At 39.7% G+C, this 16,753-nt stretch overlaps 4 protein-coding genes across 4 annotated transcripts; 2 read left to right on the top strand and 2 right to left on the bottom strand.

Moving 5' to 3' along the window:
- Nucleotides 1-547: 547 nt before the first annotated feature.
- Nucleotides 548-7,119, bottom strand: ptdss1b (phosphatidylserine synthase 1b). The gene is made up of 13 exons (XM_070846427.1): nt 6,941-7,119; nt 6,677-6,768; nt 6,042-6,086; nt 5,797-5,921; nt 5,126-5,284; nt 4,535-4,686; nt 4,282-4,423; nt 4,053-4,165; nt 3,806-3,871; nt 2,622-2,721; nt 2,256-2,315; nt 1,719-1,797; nt 548-1,641 (listed from the first exon to the last, which is right to left on the bottom strand). The coding sequence occupies exons 1-13, from the start codon at nt 7,117-7,119 to the stop codon at nt 1,568-1,570; spliced, it is 1,386 nt and encodes a 461-aa protein (XP_070702528.1). The 3' UTR covers nt 548-1,567.
- Nucleotides 7,120-7,484: 365 nt separating this feature from the next.
- mterf3 (mitochondrial transcription termination factor 3) lies at nt 7,485-10,682 on the top strand. Its single transcript, XM_070846580.1, has 8 exons — nt 7,485-7,564; nt 8,298-8,668; nt 8,792-8,944; nt 9,056-9,245; nt 9,652-9,799; nt 9,960-10,031; nt 10,117-10,278; nt 10,402-10,682. Exons 2-8 carry the CDS (start codon nt 8,305-8,307, stop codon nt 10,594-10,596), a joined length of 1,284 nt encoding a protein of 427 aa, XP_070702681.1. The 5' UTR covers nt 7,485-7,564; nt 8,298-8,304; the 3' UTR covers nt 10,597-10,682.
- Nucleotides 10,683-11,468: 786 nt separating this feature from the next.
- uqcrb (ubiquinol-cytochrome c reductase binding protein) lies at nt 11,469-13,364 on the top strand. Its single transcript, XM_070846597.1, has 4 exons — nt 11,469-11,532; nt 12,347-12,412; nt 12,629-12,795; nt 13,159-13,364. The coding sequence occupies exons 1-4, from the start codon at nt 11,469-11,471 to the stop codon at nt 13,234-13,236; spliced, it is 375 nt and encodes a 124-aa protein (XP_070702698.1). The 3' UTR covers nt 13,237-13,364.
- Nucleotides 13,365-13,766: 402 nt separating this feature from the next.
- lrrc14b (leucine rich repeat containing 14B) lies at nt 13,767-16,328 on the bottom strand. Its single transcript, XM_070846896.1, has 3 exons — nt 16,004-16,328; nt 15,203-15,831; nt 13,767-14,609 (listed from the first exon to the last, which is right to left on the bottom strand). The coding sequence occupies exons 1-3, from the start codon at nt 16,277-16,279 to the stop codon at nt 13,931-13,933; spliced, it is 1,584 nt and encodes a 527-aa protein (XP_070702997.1). The 5' UTR covers nt 16,280-16,328; the 3' UTR covers nt 13,767-13,930.
- Between the last annotated feature and the right edge of the window lie 425 nt (nt 16,329-16,753).

Raw genomic sequence — 16,753 nt, 5'->3', positions numbered from 1 at the left:
TTTTAATCCACTTTTTTTATCCACTGTAGTCAGACCTTTGGTGAATTATAACATCAGTGCGTATAATTACAATATTGAGCATCCAGGAGGTCATTGTGGTGATTTGCAGAATTTCATCACAGGTGAGCAGCACCGTTATTTCTGTAGAGCTTAATTTGGCATACCTGCAGAACTACTGCAGTTTAGTGTGTTGTATGTATCCTTAAGTATTTGTACATCACGTCAAAATCTGATGAAATCAAGCTATACCACACATTTTATCAATCTTTAACAATCTTCGTATTATGACTCTTTCTGTATAAACAAAAAATACATACCCCAGGAGATTTTCCATTTTCCAATGATGGGAATTTTCTCTTTATATTAATCCATAAACACTTTCAATTCTTTGTTATATTGTAGGTTTAAAAAAAAATCATGAATTTAAAATTAGAAAAAAAAGAAACAGAATAGTCTTATGCTTAAAGCACTGTAATCATAGGACTGCAATCACTGAGGCAAGGTAGTTCTAAAAAGAGTTTAATTCAACAAATTCAATGAGCACACATAAATAGACTAATGTTGGTCGAGCAAATAGGATGCTGTTAAACACTGAATATGAAACTAAACTACATCAATCAACAATATTAAGAACAGCTAATGCCAACCAGTCACTTATTGTGTAGTGTAAACATCACATTTAATTTATTTGGATCACTAAAAACACCAATTCACACCAGTGATTATCCTCTGCTATTGAATGTCAGCACAGTGCTTTTGCTTTGAATGTCACAGTGTTTTCTGTCCATACAGATATCCAATTCACACTCACTTCTATCATGACAAACACACACATGGCAAAAATAACATCTCAACAGTTCCGACAGTTCCAAAGTCAACATTGATGAAAATTAAAAAGGGTTAAGAATAACCTGTGAAAGGTGCAGATGGTTCAGTAATGCTTGGTTTCTCCTCTCATTTAAAGTAAACAAAAACATGTGTCCAGATGATGTGATTTGGATTGAAGAAAAGCATACAGAACTAATGTGGTCACTTTTGGCAATTATTATATAAACACAAATATATTAATTCAACAAAGAATCACCACAAATTCAAAGGATGTACAAACACCAATAATTGTGATATTTAGCTCCGTAGTGAAGACATTACATTTAGTGAACAGAAATATCAAAAACAAAGAGGTATAAAAGAGGTTATGTGCAAAAAAAAAAAAACTCACATGCTGGTTTTTACAGTGCAAATAAGGCAGTCTTCTCCTCCAAAATCCAGTGTATATTCCTTGGTTATTTAGCTCAGTTTAAAAAAATATTTGACCTGAAATACAAAAGCAATTTTGTCCACGTGTTTTACCTCCGACTCCCACAGTTATTGTAACTCTATATAGTACATCAAGGCTTGTTGATGTGAGTTTGTCTTCTTCCTGTCCTCTAGGATTCAGTAAACCTTGATGCAACTTAAACAAGTATTCAGTAAATTTAAGTGCAAATGGTTTCCACTTGTTGGGTGCTTCCTAGAGTGAATTCGTCACTCCTTCACAGAGGATGTGAATACTTAGTGTCACTGTTATTTATTGTCTCTTTCCTTCAAGGCCGTTCACAAATCTTTTCCTTCGTTTTGTAGGATGTGAGGAGTTCCTCTGAGCTGTGGAGGAAAAAGAGAGAACAATGGTCAACATGTAGGATGGGAGTTTATGGAGATTTGCTTGTCATGAGACTAACCTGCAACACCATCTGGGACCAACCCACATGATTTGACAACATTGCTGTCATCACACTCCTCAATTTGCATAGAAATGCTCTGTTAACAGAGAAACTCAGAGTGAATGGCATTTCTGACCAGCAATAAAAAAGATGCGCATCTCTAAAGAGTGATTACACAGTAATTCAAGTCTATAGGCCTTTATCACAGGAGACATTTTGACATGTTACAGTAGGAAAAGCAGCGGTGCAAATGAATAAAATGAATGATACTTCAGCTTCAGATTCCTGTTATTATGCCTGCTGGCTCAATGTCACACTGTCACGGCTTTCTGGGACACTAACAGAACAGAGTTATGAGTTAACACCTGTGCTTTTCCTACTATGACAACTCAAAATGTCTGCTATTAAAAAGGCCTGTTGTTGCTTTAACTTAGACAAGAACAAGTCAGTAAAGCAAGATTTTCAGCTGGTCGTAAGTTACTTGTGAAACACTGCGTAGATTAATGATTAAAATATAATTTAGTAATTTAATCAAGAACCAAAGTAACATCTCACCTTCATTTTATGTTGCTCAAACCACACCATCCCATATAAACACAGAAGTGTGATGAGTGCCTAAAAATGAGAGATGCAAAAAAGAATAAACACCATTAATATAGACTGAAAAGCAACATCCTAACAAAGGAACATTCACCTGTTAACCTTGGGCAGTTGTGTACAGACTGCCTCCTGTTATGGAGGTGTGTAGCATACTTTGATGGTGCTTGGTATCCCTTTTTTAAGGGTACATAAGGGTATGGTAGTGTTATTATATTTACATGAGAACAATAGTTGCATAATACTGATGTGTTTGTTCTGGACTGACTGAAGTGAAACAAATCCTCTATTAGTCCACACAGATGCACACTTGTGTTTTCTTACCAGGCAGAGCAGCCACAGGAGTACATAGCGAATTTGTGTCTTGGAAAACAAGTCTTGACCAAATTTCACACAAACGAGAGCCTCAAGGAAAGCAATGGCCCTGAAAGGAAATAGGACAATGTTAGATAAATGTTGTGGTTTCTATAGAAATCCTGAATGCAGGTTTTTGCATTTAACAATTGCCCCCTCTTTAGGAAATGTCATTTCATTGCACTGGAGCTTCTATTTGGACGCACATCACTTGTATGTGAGTCCAAATGCATGTGCTCTATATTATTGTTCCACAGCCATTCACACCCATAATAATATTCACTCGCCACAGTGCTGTGGGAAACGCTTCTCTCTATTTTGAAGGTTACGCTGCAGGGGTAAACCTCAGACAAGAGAGTGTCCTCGATGTTGAGTATTTCATTCAGATGGAGACGGCCTGTCTCGTTGCTATGGAAACTAGAGCCAGACTGAGGGCATTAGTAGCTTTGTGTCTGAGATGAGGTCAATGACAACATTACGTTATTAATTTCATTCACACTTCATTCAACTACACTAAAACAGCTTGTAGGACCTGGAAAATCTCTTTATTTCATTCTTATATTTTTTTCTTTTATATTTATCTCTCTGTAACGGAGCTCCCAGCCAAAGAATTTCACACAAGTCAGTAAGAGGCCAACACAATAGTGGTTTCAGTGTTAACTACTGTAACTTTGGCTGAACTGTTGCCACTTGTGCAAAGTATAAGCTCACAGTTAAGTTGTATGTGTGTGAGAAGTTTCATTGGTTGTCACATATAAATCTACAACATCCCTCATCTGCCAATATATTTGAACCATTATCAGCAGTAGATCAGTAACACGTGACAGTGTTAATTCATGGCATAGTCCTTAAGCTGCTGTTGTGATTTTGTTTTATTAAAAACAGGGATAGCCACCCAGCTTTCTTTGTGATAAATACAGACAAGACCTACCAGACTCTGGACAAAGTTCAGTGTCACCTTGCTCACCAGATTCCTGCTATCAATGCTAAAACAACAATGCTGCAATTTAACTGACAGGTGGATACAAGCAAATCTGACCCAAAATATGATGAGTGCAATGAAAAAAGAAAATTGAAAAACCACCATTAAGGCAGCTTCCAAACTTGTTTCGAGACAATGAAAAAGATAAAATGACCGGACAGAGGATACTTACCCAAACACCCAGCACTGTGTGCCAACTCGTTTACACTGAGTGTCTGTCAGGTACGCATAATATTGTCTGAAAGAGGTTGGAGAAAATAGGAAATTTGAAATTTGTACAGCCACCACTATCTAATCCCCAAAACAATTTGTAATACCATGATTAAATGCTAAAGGCTGTATTTGTTATATTTAGTCTATCAGATTTATTGTTGCTCATAGACACAGTGTAAAGATGTCATTTCCAAGGTGTAACATACCGTACAGTGGGCGCAGTGATGACTCCAACGAGGAGGATACGACCCCAGCTGAGAGGGTGCGACGCCTGAAAGACGAAGATGTGCTTCAGGAAAAATGTGTTCAACTCTGTCAGCTGTGAAGATAAAGGATGTAAGGCAGACAAGATTTTAACAGATTTCTTGTGGATATGTTATATATCTATATGCTGACAAGTATGAGCAAGTATCAAAAGGTCAAAGAACACAGTACCTGCCAAAGGATCATAAACAGATAGATGCCTGCTACCCGCTGAAAGGAGGACTTTGGGTCGAACCAGCGCACATAAGTCCAGCTGGCCGGGGTGAACTGGAGCACGGCTCGCTTTAGTTTCCCTGTGGTGGTGTGGATTTCCCTGAAAACAGAGTATAAACGCTTTTGAGATTACTGAGATACGCACACACATGCAAAGTATCCAAAGCTCTAGAATCATAAAGAAAAGAAAAGAAAAAATAGCTTCACTGACTTGATGCTGGCCCAGTGGTAGGTCCTCATCTCCAAAAACCTGCAGGCAGTCATCCCCAACCAGATGCCTCCTCCATTGCACAACAGTATGTCGAGTATCACCTGGTCCCACCAGCACTCCGCAAAGTTTGGCAGCAGGTGCATGAAGAACAGCTGTGAAAAACAATGGAAAGAAGAGTGAAGATAGAATTTATTTATGTGGTAAAAGAGATTTAAAAAAAAGCTTTTTCCATCAAAGGACTACATTCTGTTCGTCGTCTGTTATTTGAATGATTCTAGCACCTTTGTTGGCCTCGGTATGTGTCACACAGTCAATTCAGTGATGGGTAAATCTGGTATTAGGCTAGTTAGGCTAGGCAACAGCACTTGCTGTGTGCATAAACTCATAGCACTGCTTTGTCATGATGAGCTTCTTCCAAACAAACAATCCTTGTTGCCTGCACAGACTGAGCTGAAGCAAAATTACAAGTAATGACTTTCTTTCATGGCCATATAGACTGACTTTCTGTTTAGGTCCATGACAGCTCAAATTCATGTAAGAGATTTTAACACGAGCAGATCAAGCCTGACCCCCTCTTGAATATCTTGCTACCTCAGTGAGTTCCCAGGTGATGCTGATGGTCCAACAGAGGCCGTAGCTGCGGATGAGCAGAGCCTTCATGGCCCAGCCTGCGAAGTGGCCGAAGGCAAAGATGTCGAAGTGGCTCAGGATCCGCTCCCATGTTATCACTGTACAGTTTACAGCATATTCCTGTCAGGGAAAAGGTGACTGGATCATAAGAAACACAATGGCATGCAAATAAAGAAAACAGTTTTACAGCTAAAGAGAAGGAGTGTTCTCATCTTAATTTACTTCTCATATTACTTTTACTTTTAAATATTTAGTTAAAAGAAAATTAGTTTTGAGATCCTATGCATTATATAAACAGTTTTATAAATGTAGGCCAAAGTAAACTGTTGTCTCAGAGGGCTTCAAAATCTGTACAACACACACCACATGCACAAGAGCAGAAACTCCATAAAATTACCTAAATAACCGTTATATTAATATAACCAAGCCTGTATATTGATCTAGTCTCTCATAATAAGAGATCTGTGTGTGATCATCTTTACATATGTACATTTGTCTTAACAAAGTGAGAAAATTTGTCTGGGACAGAGAACCGACACAGAGAAGCCTTTTCTATGCATTCATTCATTCATTCATTCATTCTCACATATCTTCCAACACACAGTGTTAGCCGTGACGTGGACTTGACTTACCATGATATCGGCTTCCCGTGTGGCATAGCGCAGATTTGGGTCCAGCCAGTACAACAGCACCTTTACTTGGTCCCAGTTGAGGAAGATGAGAAAGACGAGAAACAGGAAGTACAAGACGCTGAGACCTATCCGGGCCGGGAGAAAGTGAGTGAGGATAAAGAAAAATGAAAACTGGATCCAAGCAGAAAAATGAAGCTAATGTAAATGATGCAACGTGAGTGAAACCGGTGTGGATGAATGCTCACCAAACACCATCCGCCATATTGCTGGGTGTGGTCTGGTAAAAGGTCCTGATGAAGAAAGCATTATATTGGTGAGTGACTTTTGGTGGGTTTGCACTAATCACAGTGGGGACAAAGTAAAGGTCCACTTACTTGGTTCTTCTTTCCACCCACATCTAACATCTCTTTCTCAATGGAGACACAATATGTAGCTCTCTTTATGCGACCATTTGATATCACATTATGTCAAAATGTGGTTGAAAGCTTTGAAAAGTTAAAATAATCTTATATGACTCTTATCCTCTTGACAAAGTGAATAATCTCTTGGTATATAGAATGTCAGAAAATAGTGAAAATGGCCTTCACGGTTTCCTAAAGCCCACAATGACATCTTCAAATTGCTTGACTCCTATAACCTTAAGTCTGAATCCCCCAAGCATTAAATCTATTATTACATAAGATAAAGAAGAGCACAAATCCTCACACTTCACCAGCTAGAAAGAGAGAATATCAACTATTTGTACCTGAAAGATTACACAAACTTTTCACTAGTGGTCAAACTTGTTCCTGATTCTTGTCAGGTGACTAAGAAAATAGCATGTGCTTAATCACACACCATTTAATGATGCAGCAAAGGCACGTTTGGTTAAGTAGCTTACCATTAGGAAAGGCCAGGACACTGATGACCAAGAAGAAAGACACAACCACCAACAGACCAACCCGGAGGTTGTTGTCAGAGTGCTCATCATCCCTGTAACAATGCAGAATCACATGTTGACAAAGGGCAGCTTATGTTCCCAAATATTCAGCACTGTGATTATAACATTCACTTACAGGCAGCTAGATATTGGACAGGAATGTTTTTTGTACTGGTAGCTTTGAAAACAGGGCAGGAAAAGTTACATTTTCAGAGTGTATTTTACCTGGTAAACGCAAAGTACATTAGGCAGAGCACAGTAGCTGTCAGGAGTGAGATGGTGTGTGGCTTATAGAAGAAGTCAATGCAGATATCATCCACTGGTTGGTCGTTTATCATTCGGAAATGTAACTTATAGTTGACATCGTCCCTCCGACGTGTTCGGGGAGCCACAGTGACTGCCATGTTGTAGAGTCCTTTTTTTAAAAAAAGTTTAGTTCATGAGTTTTAGCGTCTTAAACAGAAAGTCACAAAGGCAGAAAGACTAGATGCCACTCAGGGACTAACCCTGAAGGCGGACTGAACCACGGAGGTAATAGGGGTCTTTATATATTACAATACAGCTTCTAGTATTTAGAAAACCTAAAAATATAAACAGATTATACAAAAATATAATTGTAACATTAAATACAATACACTTATTTAATTAGATTCAGCATTTTAAATCTTATATCGTCAAGAATTTATTATATGCATTTTATTTACCCACAAATATATCGCTGTGGTACATCCCACATTGACTGATTTCCGTGATGTCCTTCCGTGAATGCACACGTGAAAACAGATGACATTGCCCGGCTGCTTGGTAGACGGAGCTGAGTTAAGGAGTAAATGTTTTGATTCATAATTTGTGAGTAAAAAGTTATCATTTTGAATGATGTGTTGGCTTTGGCCGCTTTGTTTCCTGGCTCAGAGAAGCTTGTTAATTCTTGCTAGCATTTAACGATGCATGTGGCTCCAGCTAGCTTGTTCCAGATCAACAGTTCGCTTTCAAACTTGTTTTATACCTTACCTGCGTTAATAAATAACAAATGGGAAGCTAGATCATTTGTCACTAAAGCAATGTCTCTGTGTAAATAATAATAACACTTATTGTGAAACTCATGACCAGCTAAATTAGCCGGTAGAGGACTAAAACAGTCCACTTGAAATAGTACTGCATTACTACATCATCTTATTGTACTGTAACATACGCATTATTCATACATGATCAGAATCAGGGAAGCTTTATTGACCTCAACAAGGTCTTGTCTCGCAGATAAAAATACACAGTATGTATAGAATAAAACATAATAAGCACACAGTATACTGCACTCTCAATATATGCACATGAAACGACCTCTGTATGTAAAGTAACGTGTTATCCATAATAATAATTTATTCCAGCATTCTTTGCAATTGTATAAACTGTGTATAGTTGTAATGTGATCTAACCACAAACTCTTGTTGTGATGCTATGCAGCTCTAAGAAAATACTGTTCAGACAGTGTGAGCTGTACTTGACTAGAGATACTAAAAAAAAAAGCTATTTGTATATTGTTTAGCATGCCCTTTAAGCTATTATAATGTTATTTTTCTTGCAGAATTGCCATGGCTTCCTCCTCTACACAGCTGTGTCTACAGTGCAGAAGTCTTCTTCTCTCCAAGACAGTGGCGAGTACCTGGCAGTATTCCTCTCAAGTTCGCCATTGCTCCACAGTTACAAGGTTATCCACCAAATTCTTAAATGGATCCACGATAATCAAGGCAAATCATACAACGTCTCAGACAAGACAGAGGTGGAAACAACAGATGTTCTATTACAATCACATAACTGCTAAACATCTGTCAACCGAGGCAGACAAGGAAGACAAGGGTACTGAAGAATTGTCAGAAGTTAATGTTGTAGCATACAAGAGCTCCCTGTTGCCAATCAGAGATGCTGTGCCAGTGTCTGAAAGCCAGATGGCGTTAGGTACGTATTGGTTTGCTGTTGCTGACAATATAAACATTTAATTTAACATTTGAATTGAATGTTATTTTTTACCTCCAAATGATTTTAATAAGTTGTTCTGTCTTTATTTCCTCTATTTTGCAGATCTAGATGCTGCTGCTGAATTATCAGCAGTAGAGGAGATTGATGATAAAGAGGCTGTAAGCATAACTGTACCTTCTGCCATGCCTCCAGCCTCCACCTCTCTTAGAGACTATGTCGACAAGTCTGAGACACTCAGCAAACTGGTACAGCTAGGTAATTAAACCTCAGACTTGTAGTTTGGAAACGTATTGGCCTTAAAATGGTGGCCTAACCCAAATCTCTTTGGTGGCTAAACATTTGTGGTCATTTATCCTCCCATTGCAGGTGTAAACCTCTGGAAGCTTGAACAAAGGCCCAACGTGGGCTCCATGCTGCTGAGGCTCAACTTCAACACAGATGTGGCCCCAAGGCTGCTGTTTCTTAAAGAGATCGGGGTGGAGGACTCTCGCTTTGGCTACATCATCACACACAACCCCTTCATTCTCACGGAGAGTGTGGAAAACTTACAGGCCAGGTGACATTAGGAGATCTCAGAAACTGACACATTAGATTTATTTTATATTTACCAAAGGTCTTCTCTATTAGTCAGATTAAATAAACCACACAAAACTATGTTTTTTTTATTCAATTTTTTTTTTTTTTTAATATTCTTTTTATTTAGAAATGTTGACAGACATAAGAGTACAATGAGTATGTACCATCACTGACATTTCCATTTTTTTTTATATATATACACACACAAAATGAGCTTAACATAACACCGACCCTCCCACCTACCCAAGAAACATGGAGAAGTTAACCACAATATAAGCCTACACACTGGATACTGTAGGAGTGAAAGGTCGGGTCCTGCTCTTTTTCTGCAGTTGCGCCTGCAATGAGACTGCCTTCATGTTCTCCATTTTTGTTTGGTTTCAAAGGGTGAACTATCTCAAGTTGAAGAAGTTCAGTTCTGAGACTGTTGCATCCATGGTGTCCAGAGCACCGTATCTGCTCAACTTCAGCGTGAAGAGGCTGGACAACAGACTGGGGTTCTACCAGCAGCAACTCAACCTCAGTGCTTCTAATGTAAGCAGCTTTAACTGATGCAGGACGTCACATTGAGGAGCTGAGACATGTTTTTGTCTTAGCAATTAATGAAGTATATTATATTATCTAGCTGAGAGTGACTTTGTTGGTTTAAAAAAAAAAAAAAAAAAGTCATAGCTAGTTTTCTTTCTGTCTTCAGACACGGAACGTCTTAGCTCGGCTCCCCAGATTACTGTGCAGCAGTTTGGAGCCTGTCAAAGAAAATTTGAAGGTACTAAATGACAATACATATTTAAGAAACACTGAGTGTCCTTGAGGTGCTGTGCTTAAATGTTTTTTGTGAATGTGTTCCACAGGTGTGTGAAATAGAGCTCGGCTTTAAGCAAAATGAGATCCAGCACATGGTTATTGCTGTCCCAAAAGTGCTGACTGCCAATAAAAGGAAGCTAACCCAGATATTTGACTTCCTCCACAATACCATGAAGGTGCCCCACCAGCTGATTGCAAAGTTCCCACAGGTAGATTGACTGCTGTTGGTTGGTCATGTTTATACCAATTTAGGGTCAATGTGAACAAACTTCATTTTATATTTTGTCCATATTCAGAATTATAACTTGAGCATTTGATATATCCTCCTGTAGGTCCTCAATACCAAGTTTTTGCGTGTTAGAGAACGGCACCTGTTCCTTGAGTACCTTGGAAAGGCTCAATATGACCCAACCCTGCCCAACTACATTTCCCTGGACCGCCTGGTGTCTGTGCCCGATGAGACTTTTTGCACTGAAGTGGCTTTGGCCGCATTGAATGATTTTTATTTGTTCCAAAAGACACTTTGATTCGTCATGAGGGGACATTAAAAAGTGGTCAATGCAACGTTTGCTTTGTAAATGTGTTGTTTAATAAATGTACTCAATGTATATCAGCTCATTTGTTGTATTACAGCTCCTATTCACCACAACTATCTATCCAAAGAGACCATAAATGTGATAAGTTATTTTCGGTTCAGTCCAAACATTTGCTTCACTTTTAGGGCCTGTGAACAAAATAAACATTGCTCATGTATTGGAAACTACCTGTAATTAAGAGGATTTACTCAAATACTGTACTTACTTAAAGATTCAAAGTATTTGTACTTTTACCTGAGTATTTGCATGTCATATGTTACCTGATACTTCTGCTCCACAACATTTCAATGTGAAATATTGTACTTTGCTCCACTACATTTGTTAAGCAATAGTTTAATCATAGCCATCCTATAACGTATACAGTTATTCTATAGATCTTAACGATCCAATATAGTTGCTGAAATCATTTCAAATACTGCTTCCATTTGAGTGCATCAGGAGTACAAATAAAATGTAAACACTGTCAGTACTTTTACTTTAAATATCTTAGGCTTGTTTTGATGCAATTACTTATATGAAAGTAAGAAGAACTTCCCAGTAAAGGGAAATTTTTACAATCTTGCATTGCTAATTGTGAAGGATCTGAGTACTTATTGCACTTTTTGATAGACTTCCATGGTGATTGTTCTATCTTCACATGAAATCATCAAATTAATTCAGTGTTCACATAGTTTACGGATACTTTGACCTGTCAGAGAGTTTTCAAAGATGTTTCTTTGTTTTGTAGATATATATTATTCCAGACATTTCGAAGTAAGCTGTAAACACGTAGTTTAAAGTTGCGCAATATCCCCCTGACCTGAATGCTTCTTACCCATGATACACCGCGGTCGTTTGGAGTGATAAAAATGGCGTCGAGGGCACCAGGTAATGAATATCCCTCTTCTCTGACATCTTCAGTTTAAAATTATCTTGCTAAGTTCTGCGTTTTACTGGTGTAGAGTGACACAGGTTATGTCGGAACACACAATGTTGTGTCGTATAGATTTAGTCCGGTTGAATATATATTTTAGTGCATTTGACTTGTTTGTGTCCTCTAGTGTCCCCGTGCTAACTGGTGCTAATGTTGCTAGTTAGCTAACGTTAGCTTAGCAGTAACTGTATAACAGCACAATATCTATGATATCGCCAGACAGTCGCTCTGCTGTCCCTTTAATTATCGAAACTGTCTTAATGTATTACTAAACAGCTGTTAGCGTGTCATGTTGTGCCGTAATATCTGACTGCAGTCGGGGGGTCATCCAATGTTAGCTCCTTCTCATGACAGTCCACTGTTATGCTGCTTCGTCTGTCTTTCCAATGCGTTAAAACGGTGTATCCCAAACGTCCAGACACACAGGGAAGTGGGCCTGGATTAGAAAACACTGCTGTTAAAAGATCCCAAGTTATTTAATTATAGTCAAGACCCATTGCCAACCTGGTCCTGAGTCGCCTGAGACATGTTTGATAGATTTCTGTTTATCAGATAGCAAGCTGCTGTATACTATCCAAAAAATGGGTAATCTGAGTGGTTAATGGGCAGAAAAAATACATTTTGCACTAAAAATACATTTTATACATGAGTAGTAGTAGTAGTGTATCTCTATAACTCCTTCCTTCATGCAGAATTTGCTTTTCTCTGAAATCAAGTTTGTGCTGCTTTCCTGATCCTGTCTGTGTCTCTTTCTTATGTCCTTAACAGCGACGGGCAAGCTCCTGCTTGGATTCCGCAAATGGTACTTCAGCATGTGTGGCTTCAACAAGCTGGGTGAGTTCAAAGACTGATGTGATGGTCAAAGTATTTAAAACCCGACCATGCTACTGGTTTTGTAACTACAATATGTCAAGACTACATATTAAAGTATAAATATAGGGAGAAAATATTGTTTACAATGAATATTGTATTTCATATATATTATTATATGAATGTGTAATTGATTTTTTTCCATTTAGCATCTTCAGCATTGCATGTTTTCTGCTTCAGGTCTATTGCGCGATGATACAGTCTATGAAAATCCAGATGTGAAAGAGGCCCTGAGGAGGCTTCCAGACAAGGACTACAACGACCGGATGTTCAGGGTTAAGAGAGCCCTGGATCTCTCCATGAAACAACAGATCCTTCCTAAAGACCAGTGGACGAAATTTGAAGAGGTACATCAAAGTAATTTAAATGTATATTTACACAGAATGTAGAATTAAATAGTACATGTTGATAGTCACATTTTCTTATTATCATTTCACATTACAAGCTTACTCTTAACTGATTGACACACTACATAATTTTGCAGCCAGATTTCTGACTCAGAACAAAATTGTTGCCACAATACAAAATTAAAAAATTTCAAGTCAAGGAAGAAACATAAATACATGAATTTTGGATGATCTTTGATCATAGTGCCTACTTCTACCTACCTGGTGTCACCAAAAATGTTAGAATCTAGACTGAAGTTGTGATATTGATGTATAATGATTTCCTTTGCTAACCTCATATATATTTCCTCTTCCCTTTTTTAGGATGTCCCTTACCTGGTACCATATCTAGAGGAGGTGATCCGTGAGAGGAAAGAAAGAGAGGAGTGGATGAAGAAATAGATGGTTCCTGGTCGAAGCTGTTAATCCTCTTCTGTTGGTGCATGGTTGTCCCTTTGTTGTCATATTTAAAATGAAATCTATCCTCTTTAAGACGGTGCCCACTAAATAAATTTACTTTTTGATTTGAAGATCTGATTTATTTGTACAAACTGAAGCAGTTGCTTATGTGGGATCTGACCCATGCTGTGAATTTTTCCCGTTTGTCTTCACAAATTCTGTTATATACAATATTTAAATCAGAATGTACACATAAGGACGTACAATAGATACAGGTAGGAAAATATCCCAAGCAATCAAATACCTATCATAACCACTACTGTAGCTACATCTGTCTGCACTGCACATCTGTTTAATTTACAGACTGTATGAAGTACTGGGAAAATAGTGATCTCAGTCAGAAATTCAAATGGAATAAATGATGTTCATCCATAAAGACAAAACATAAATCTAGTTTACTGGATCTATTTTCACAGTATTGACTTTAAGTTCTGCGTAGACAGTGATGAATTTTCTAGTTAACTGTACTAGCACTACATTGAAATAAATATAGCTAATCTAATACAGTATGGCCTAAGAACAGTTTAAGTCCTGAAAAGCTATAAATTGTCTTCAGGGTAAATTCATAGTCAACAACATATACTCAGGTCTGCTTTACACAAATGTCTAGAGTCATGACCCTTTTCTGTCACTTGTGTTAATTCTCTTTGCCAGCCCGTGATCTCCTATTGTCCACATCAGTTATGGTTCCTATAAAGTTCCCAATTACGTTGTTAAAAGATTTTAACATGGACATTCCCAGCTCGTTGCTGGTTTCATTAATGTCTGGGTCATAGGCCCCCATGAGTGGCGAGCACACCTCCACACTGCCTCTACCAGCTCTCTCCAGGATCCCCAGCAGTTGGCCCCTGACCTCCTGGAACAGCTCCCCGTTGTACCGCAGTAGGACTGAATCATCAAGAGGATACGTGACATCCTCAGAGTAGCACTCACGGGGAACTGGTACCTCTATGTACTTTAACTTAGGAAATCCTGCAGATAGCACGGTGAATAACCTCCGCAGGGCTGCAGAGGTCAGAGGGTTCCCCATGAGTTTGAGCTCCTCCAGCGCCTGACAGCAGGCCAGAGCATCAGTGAAAGCATCCATGTGTTCGTTCTCTATGTTGCATTCTTCAAGGACCAGGCTGGCCAATGTAGCTGAGCAACGACTTAGCAGTTTGTGGAAAGATGTGGAGAAAGAGCTGAAGATGTCGTGTCCGCTGATGTCCAGGTGGACTAGTGCCTCACTGTGGAGGCTGTTGGAAAGGTACGTCATGTCCAAACGGTTCAGGCAGCAGTTGGCCAACTCCAAACACTGCAGTGGAGTGGTGAGAGGACTGGGTAAAGAAAAGTGAAAGGAAATTAAATGGTTTGGAATGAAAGGCCAATGGTTCAAGAATTGAACACAGTTGTCCATTTTCATGGTGTGAATAGCAGGCAGATACATATTGTGGTTTGTGTGTGTCGTCATCATCTACGATTGTTGCTTGAAATGTTGAGAAAATTACAGGTACGTCTTGTTGTAGGATAAGTATTATGTCTGGTAAGCATTGTGACAAATACTTAAACCAATTTTTGTATTTATTTTTAATTTCTTTTTAGGGATTATGGAGCACCTGTTCTTTATCCATTTGAGCTGTGAATTCTATCCTGCAGGTTTCTGGCAAGCCTGTGACGGTGGCCAGGTGCAGCTGCCTGTCCTCACTTTGGCATCATATCAGCAATTTTAACAACAGCATACCTTCCATTGTTAAACCAGAGCCTGGAAGCTGGCATGTGCTGTGACACTGGTTATTGTGAGCTATATTAAAGCTCTAGATGCTGCAGTGTGCATGTAAGACAAATGTCAGAGCCTCGTTCACGTAAACACACATATAGAGAAGGTCAGCCTTTTGTCTTACATAATCCCTCCCTCTGTTCATTTACTCACTTCAGCAGTCTGCGTAGGTGTCCAGTTAGAGTGGAGAAACCAATATGGAGCTCAGTCAGGCTGCTCAGTTGTGCCAGCAGATTGCCAATGGTGGCCAGCAGATCCTCATCATCAGAGCTCAACCTCCTAAAATCCAACGCACCAGCTGGCAGGGTCAAAGACTGCAATTTGGGGAACTCCACCCGGGACAGAAGCACCTCCAGGTGCATGGCCTCCAGAGGAACATTGTGGACAACCTCCAGCTTTGAAATTGACTCAGGTTCTGCTAGGCGGAGAACATAGAACAGCTGCTTGAGAGCAAGAGAATCAGCTCGAAAACTAACAAAGCGAAGCTTCAGTGGACAGTAGCGCAGGAGGAGGAAGGCCTGAGCCACCAGCTCATAGTTGCGGCCTGTGACAAAGCCATTCAGGAGGATGTTGATAGATGTTTCAAAGGCAGATCGAGACACGTCGCTGGCTTGCATGGCTACCATGGTCTCATAACACATTTGGGTCAGGAGCTGGGTTCTTGCCCATCGCCCCAAGGTGGACTGGCAGGGGCAGGCCTGGTGCTCAACGTCCCTTAGGGCAGTCAGGTCCACCACATGCAGGCTCTTGTTGTAGGTTCTCGGAGGAGACAGCACATAATCCTTTAGGAAACAAGGGGAAATGATTGGAAAGTCTTTTGAAGTGATCATCTAGTCAACCTTTAATTTATGATCATTGTAAGCCAATAACAAACAGGTGTGTGTAACTAAAACCTCAATATGATGTAAATATGATAATGCAAACTCATATTATACCCCAAGTCCATTTAAATACCTTTAAGCCTGTGAGAATGGCCTGCAGACAGAGCCGGCAGGTGCGGGAGGTGAGGTCCACCTGACAGTCAACTGTCTTTCCCAGGAGCCTGTGAAAGTTCAGCTCAGGAAGAGGCCATGTCTGGACCAAAGCATGCAGCAGGTCAGCCTGCTCGTGGAGGTAGCAGGCCTTGAAGAGAAGTGGGTAGAGGTTAAAAGACATACAGTTTAGGTTCTCCAGAGCGCTCGGACCAGTCTGGATGAAGCCCTCAGCTGCTAGGAATCGCAGTGTCTTCATGTTTGCAGGTTCAGATCTGTGAGTTTCCTCGTTGTTGATGACAGCTGCCGGTCAAATTGCACCGCAGGTCAGTGCTGAGCCTCCTCTGTGGTTGCTGCTTTGTTTATTTCCTCTGTTGCTGTCTGTCTGGGTGTACACTTGTCTAGGACATGGCTTGCTGTGGTGAGGCAAAGCACAGGGTCTCGTGGCCGGTAAGAGGGTAGAGGTTATTAATAGATTAGCAGCTGCCTCACGTCCTTCGTCTGGGACCATGTCTATTTGCAACTTTTGCCAGAGAGATAAGTAGGAACAACATTTGAATTCCACTGGGACACTCTGCACTATTGAAACCTCTTTGTGCGGCCTAAACAACAGGACCTAAGAAAACAATGTTGTGAGAGCAGAAATAGAACCACAATAATCAAATTTATTCCACAGGAACATAATCATCTCGCAGTGTTTAATGCAGAAGGTAGTGTGCTTTAGGGTGCTGTT

The sequence above is a fragment of the Pempheris klunzingeri genome, chromosome 16 (assembly GCF_042242105.1).
Source record: "Pempheris klunzingeri isolate RE-2024b chromosome 16, fPemKlu1.hap1, whole genome shotgun sequence".
NCBI classification, from domain to species: domain Eukaryota; kingdom Metazoa; phylum Chordata; class Actinopteri; order Acropomatiformes; family Pempheridae; genus Pempheris; species Pempheris klunzingeri.
The sequence above is the reverse complement of the archived record's forward strand: the minus strand, read 5'-3'. Positions and strand labels throughout refer to the sequence as shown.

What these genes read in the sequence shown, in the direction of transcription:
- ptdss1b (XM_070846427.1), bottom strand. Translation starts at nt 7,119, where the DNA reads ATGGCAGTCACTGTGGCTCCCCGAACACGTCGGAGGGACGATGTCAAC. An exon ending in TGTCCTGGCCTTTCCTAATG is followed by an intron (nt 6,087 to 6,676) that starts GTAAGCTACTTA and finishes TTTCTTCATCAG; the next exon opens with GACCTTTTACCAGACCACAC. An exon ending in TGTTTATGATCCTTTGGCAG is followed by an intron (nt 4,166 to 4,281) that starts GTACTGTGTTCT and finishes TTATCTTCACAG; the next exon opens with CTGACAGAGTTGAACACATT.
- mterf3 (XM_070846580.1), top strand. Translation starts at nt 8,305, where the DNA reads ATGGCTTCCTCCTCTACACAGCTGTGTCTACAGTGCAGAAGTCTTCTT. An exon ending in TGAAAGCCAGATGGCGTTAG is followed by an intron (nt 8,669 to 8,791) that starts GTACGTATTGGT and finishes TCTATTTTGCAG; the next exon opens with ATCTAGATGCTGCTGCTGAA. An exon ending in CTGTCAAAGAAAATTTGAAG is followed by an intron (nt 10,032 to 10,116) that starts GTACTAAATGAC and finishes TGTGTTCCACAG; the next exon opens with GTGTGTGAAATAGAGCTCGG.
- uqcrb (XM_070846597.1), top strand. Translation starts at nt 11,469, where the DNA reads ATGCTTCTTACCCATGATACACCGCGGTCGTTTGGAGTGATAAAAATG. An exon ending in GTGTGGCTTCAACAAGCTGG is followed by an intron (nt 12,413 to 12,628) that starts GTGAGTTCAAAG and finishes TTTCTGCTTCAG; the next exon opens with GTCTATTGCGCGATGATACA. An exon ending in AGTGGACGAAATTTGAAGAG is followed by an intron (nt 12,796 to 13,158) that starts GTACATCAAAGT and finishes TCCCTTTTTTAG; the next exon opens with GATGTCCCTTACCTGGTACC.
- lrrc14b (XM_070846896.1), bottom strand. Translation starts at nt 16,279, where the DNA reads ATGAAGACACTGCGATTCCTAGCAGCTGAGGGCTTCATCCAGACTGGT. An exon ending in CCATTCTCACAGGCTTAAAG is followed by an intron (nt 15,832 to 16,003) that starts GTATTTAAATGG and finishes TGTTTCCTAAAG; the next exon opens with GATTATGTGCTGTCTCCTCC. An exon ending in CACCTACGCAGACTGCTGAA is followed by an intron (nt 14,610 to 15,202) that starts GTGAGTAAATGA and finishes TTCTTTACCCAG; the next exon opens with TCCTCTCACCACTCCACTGC.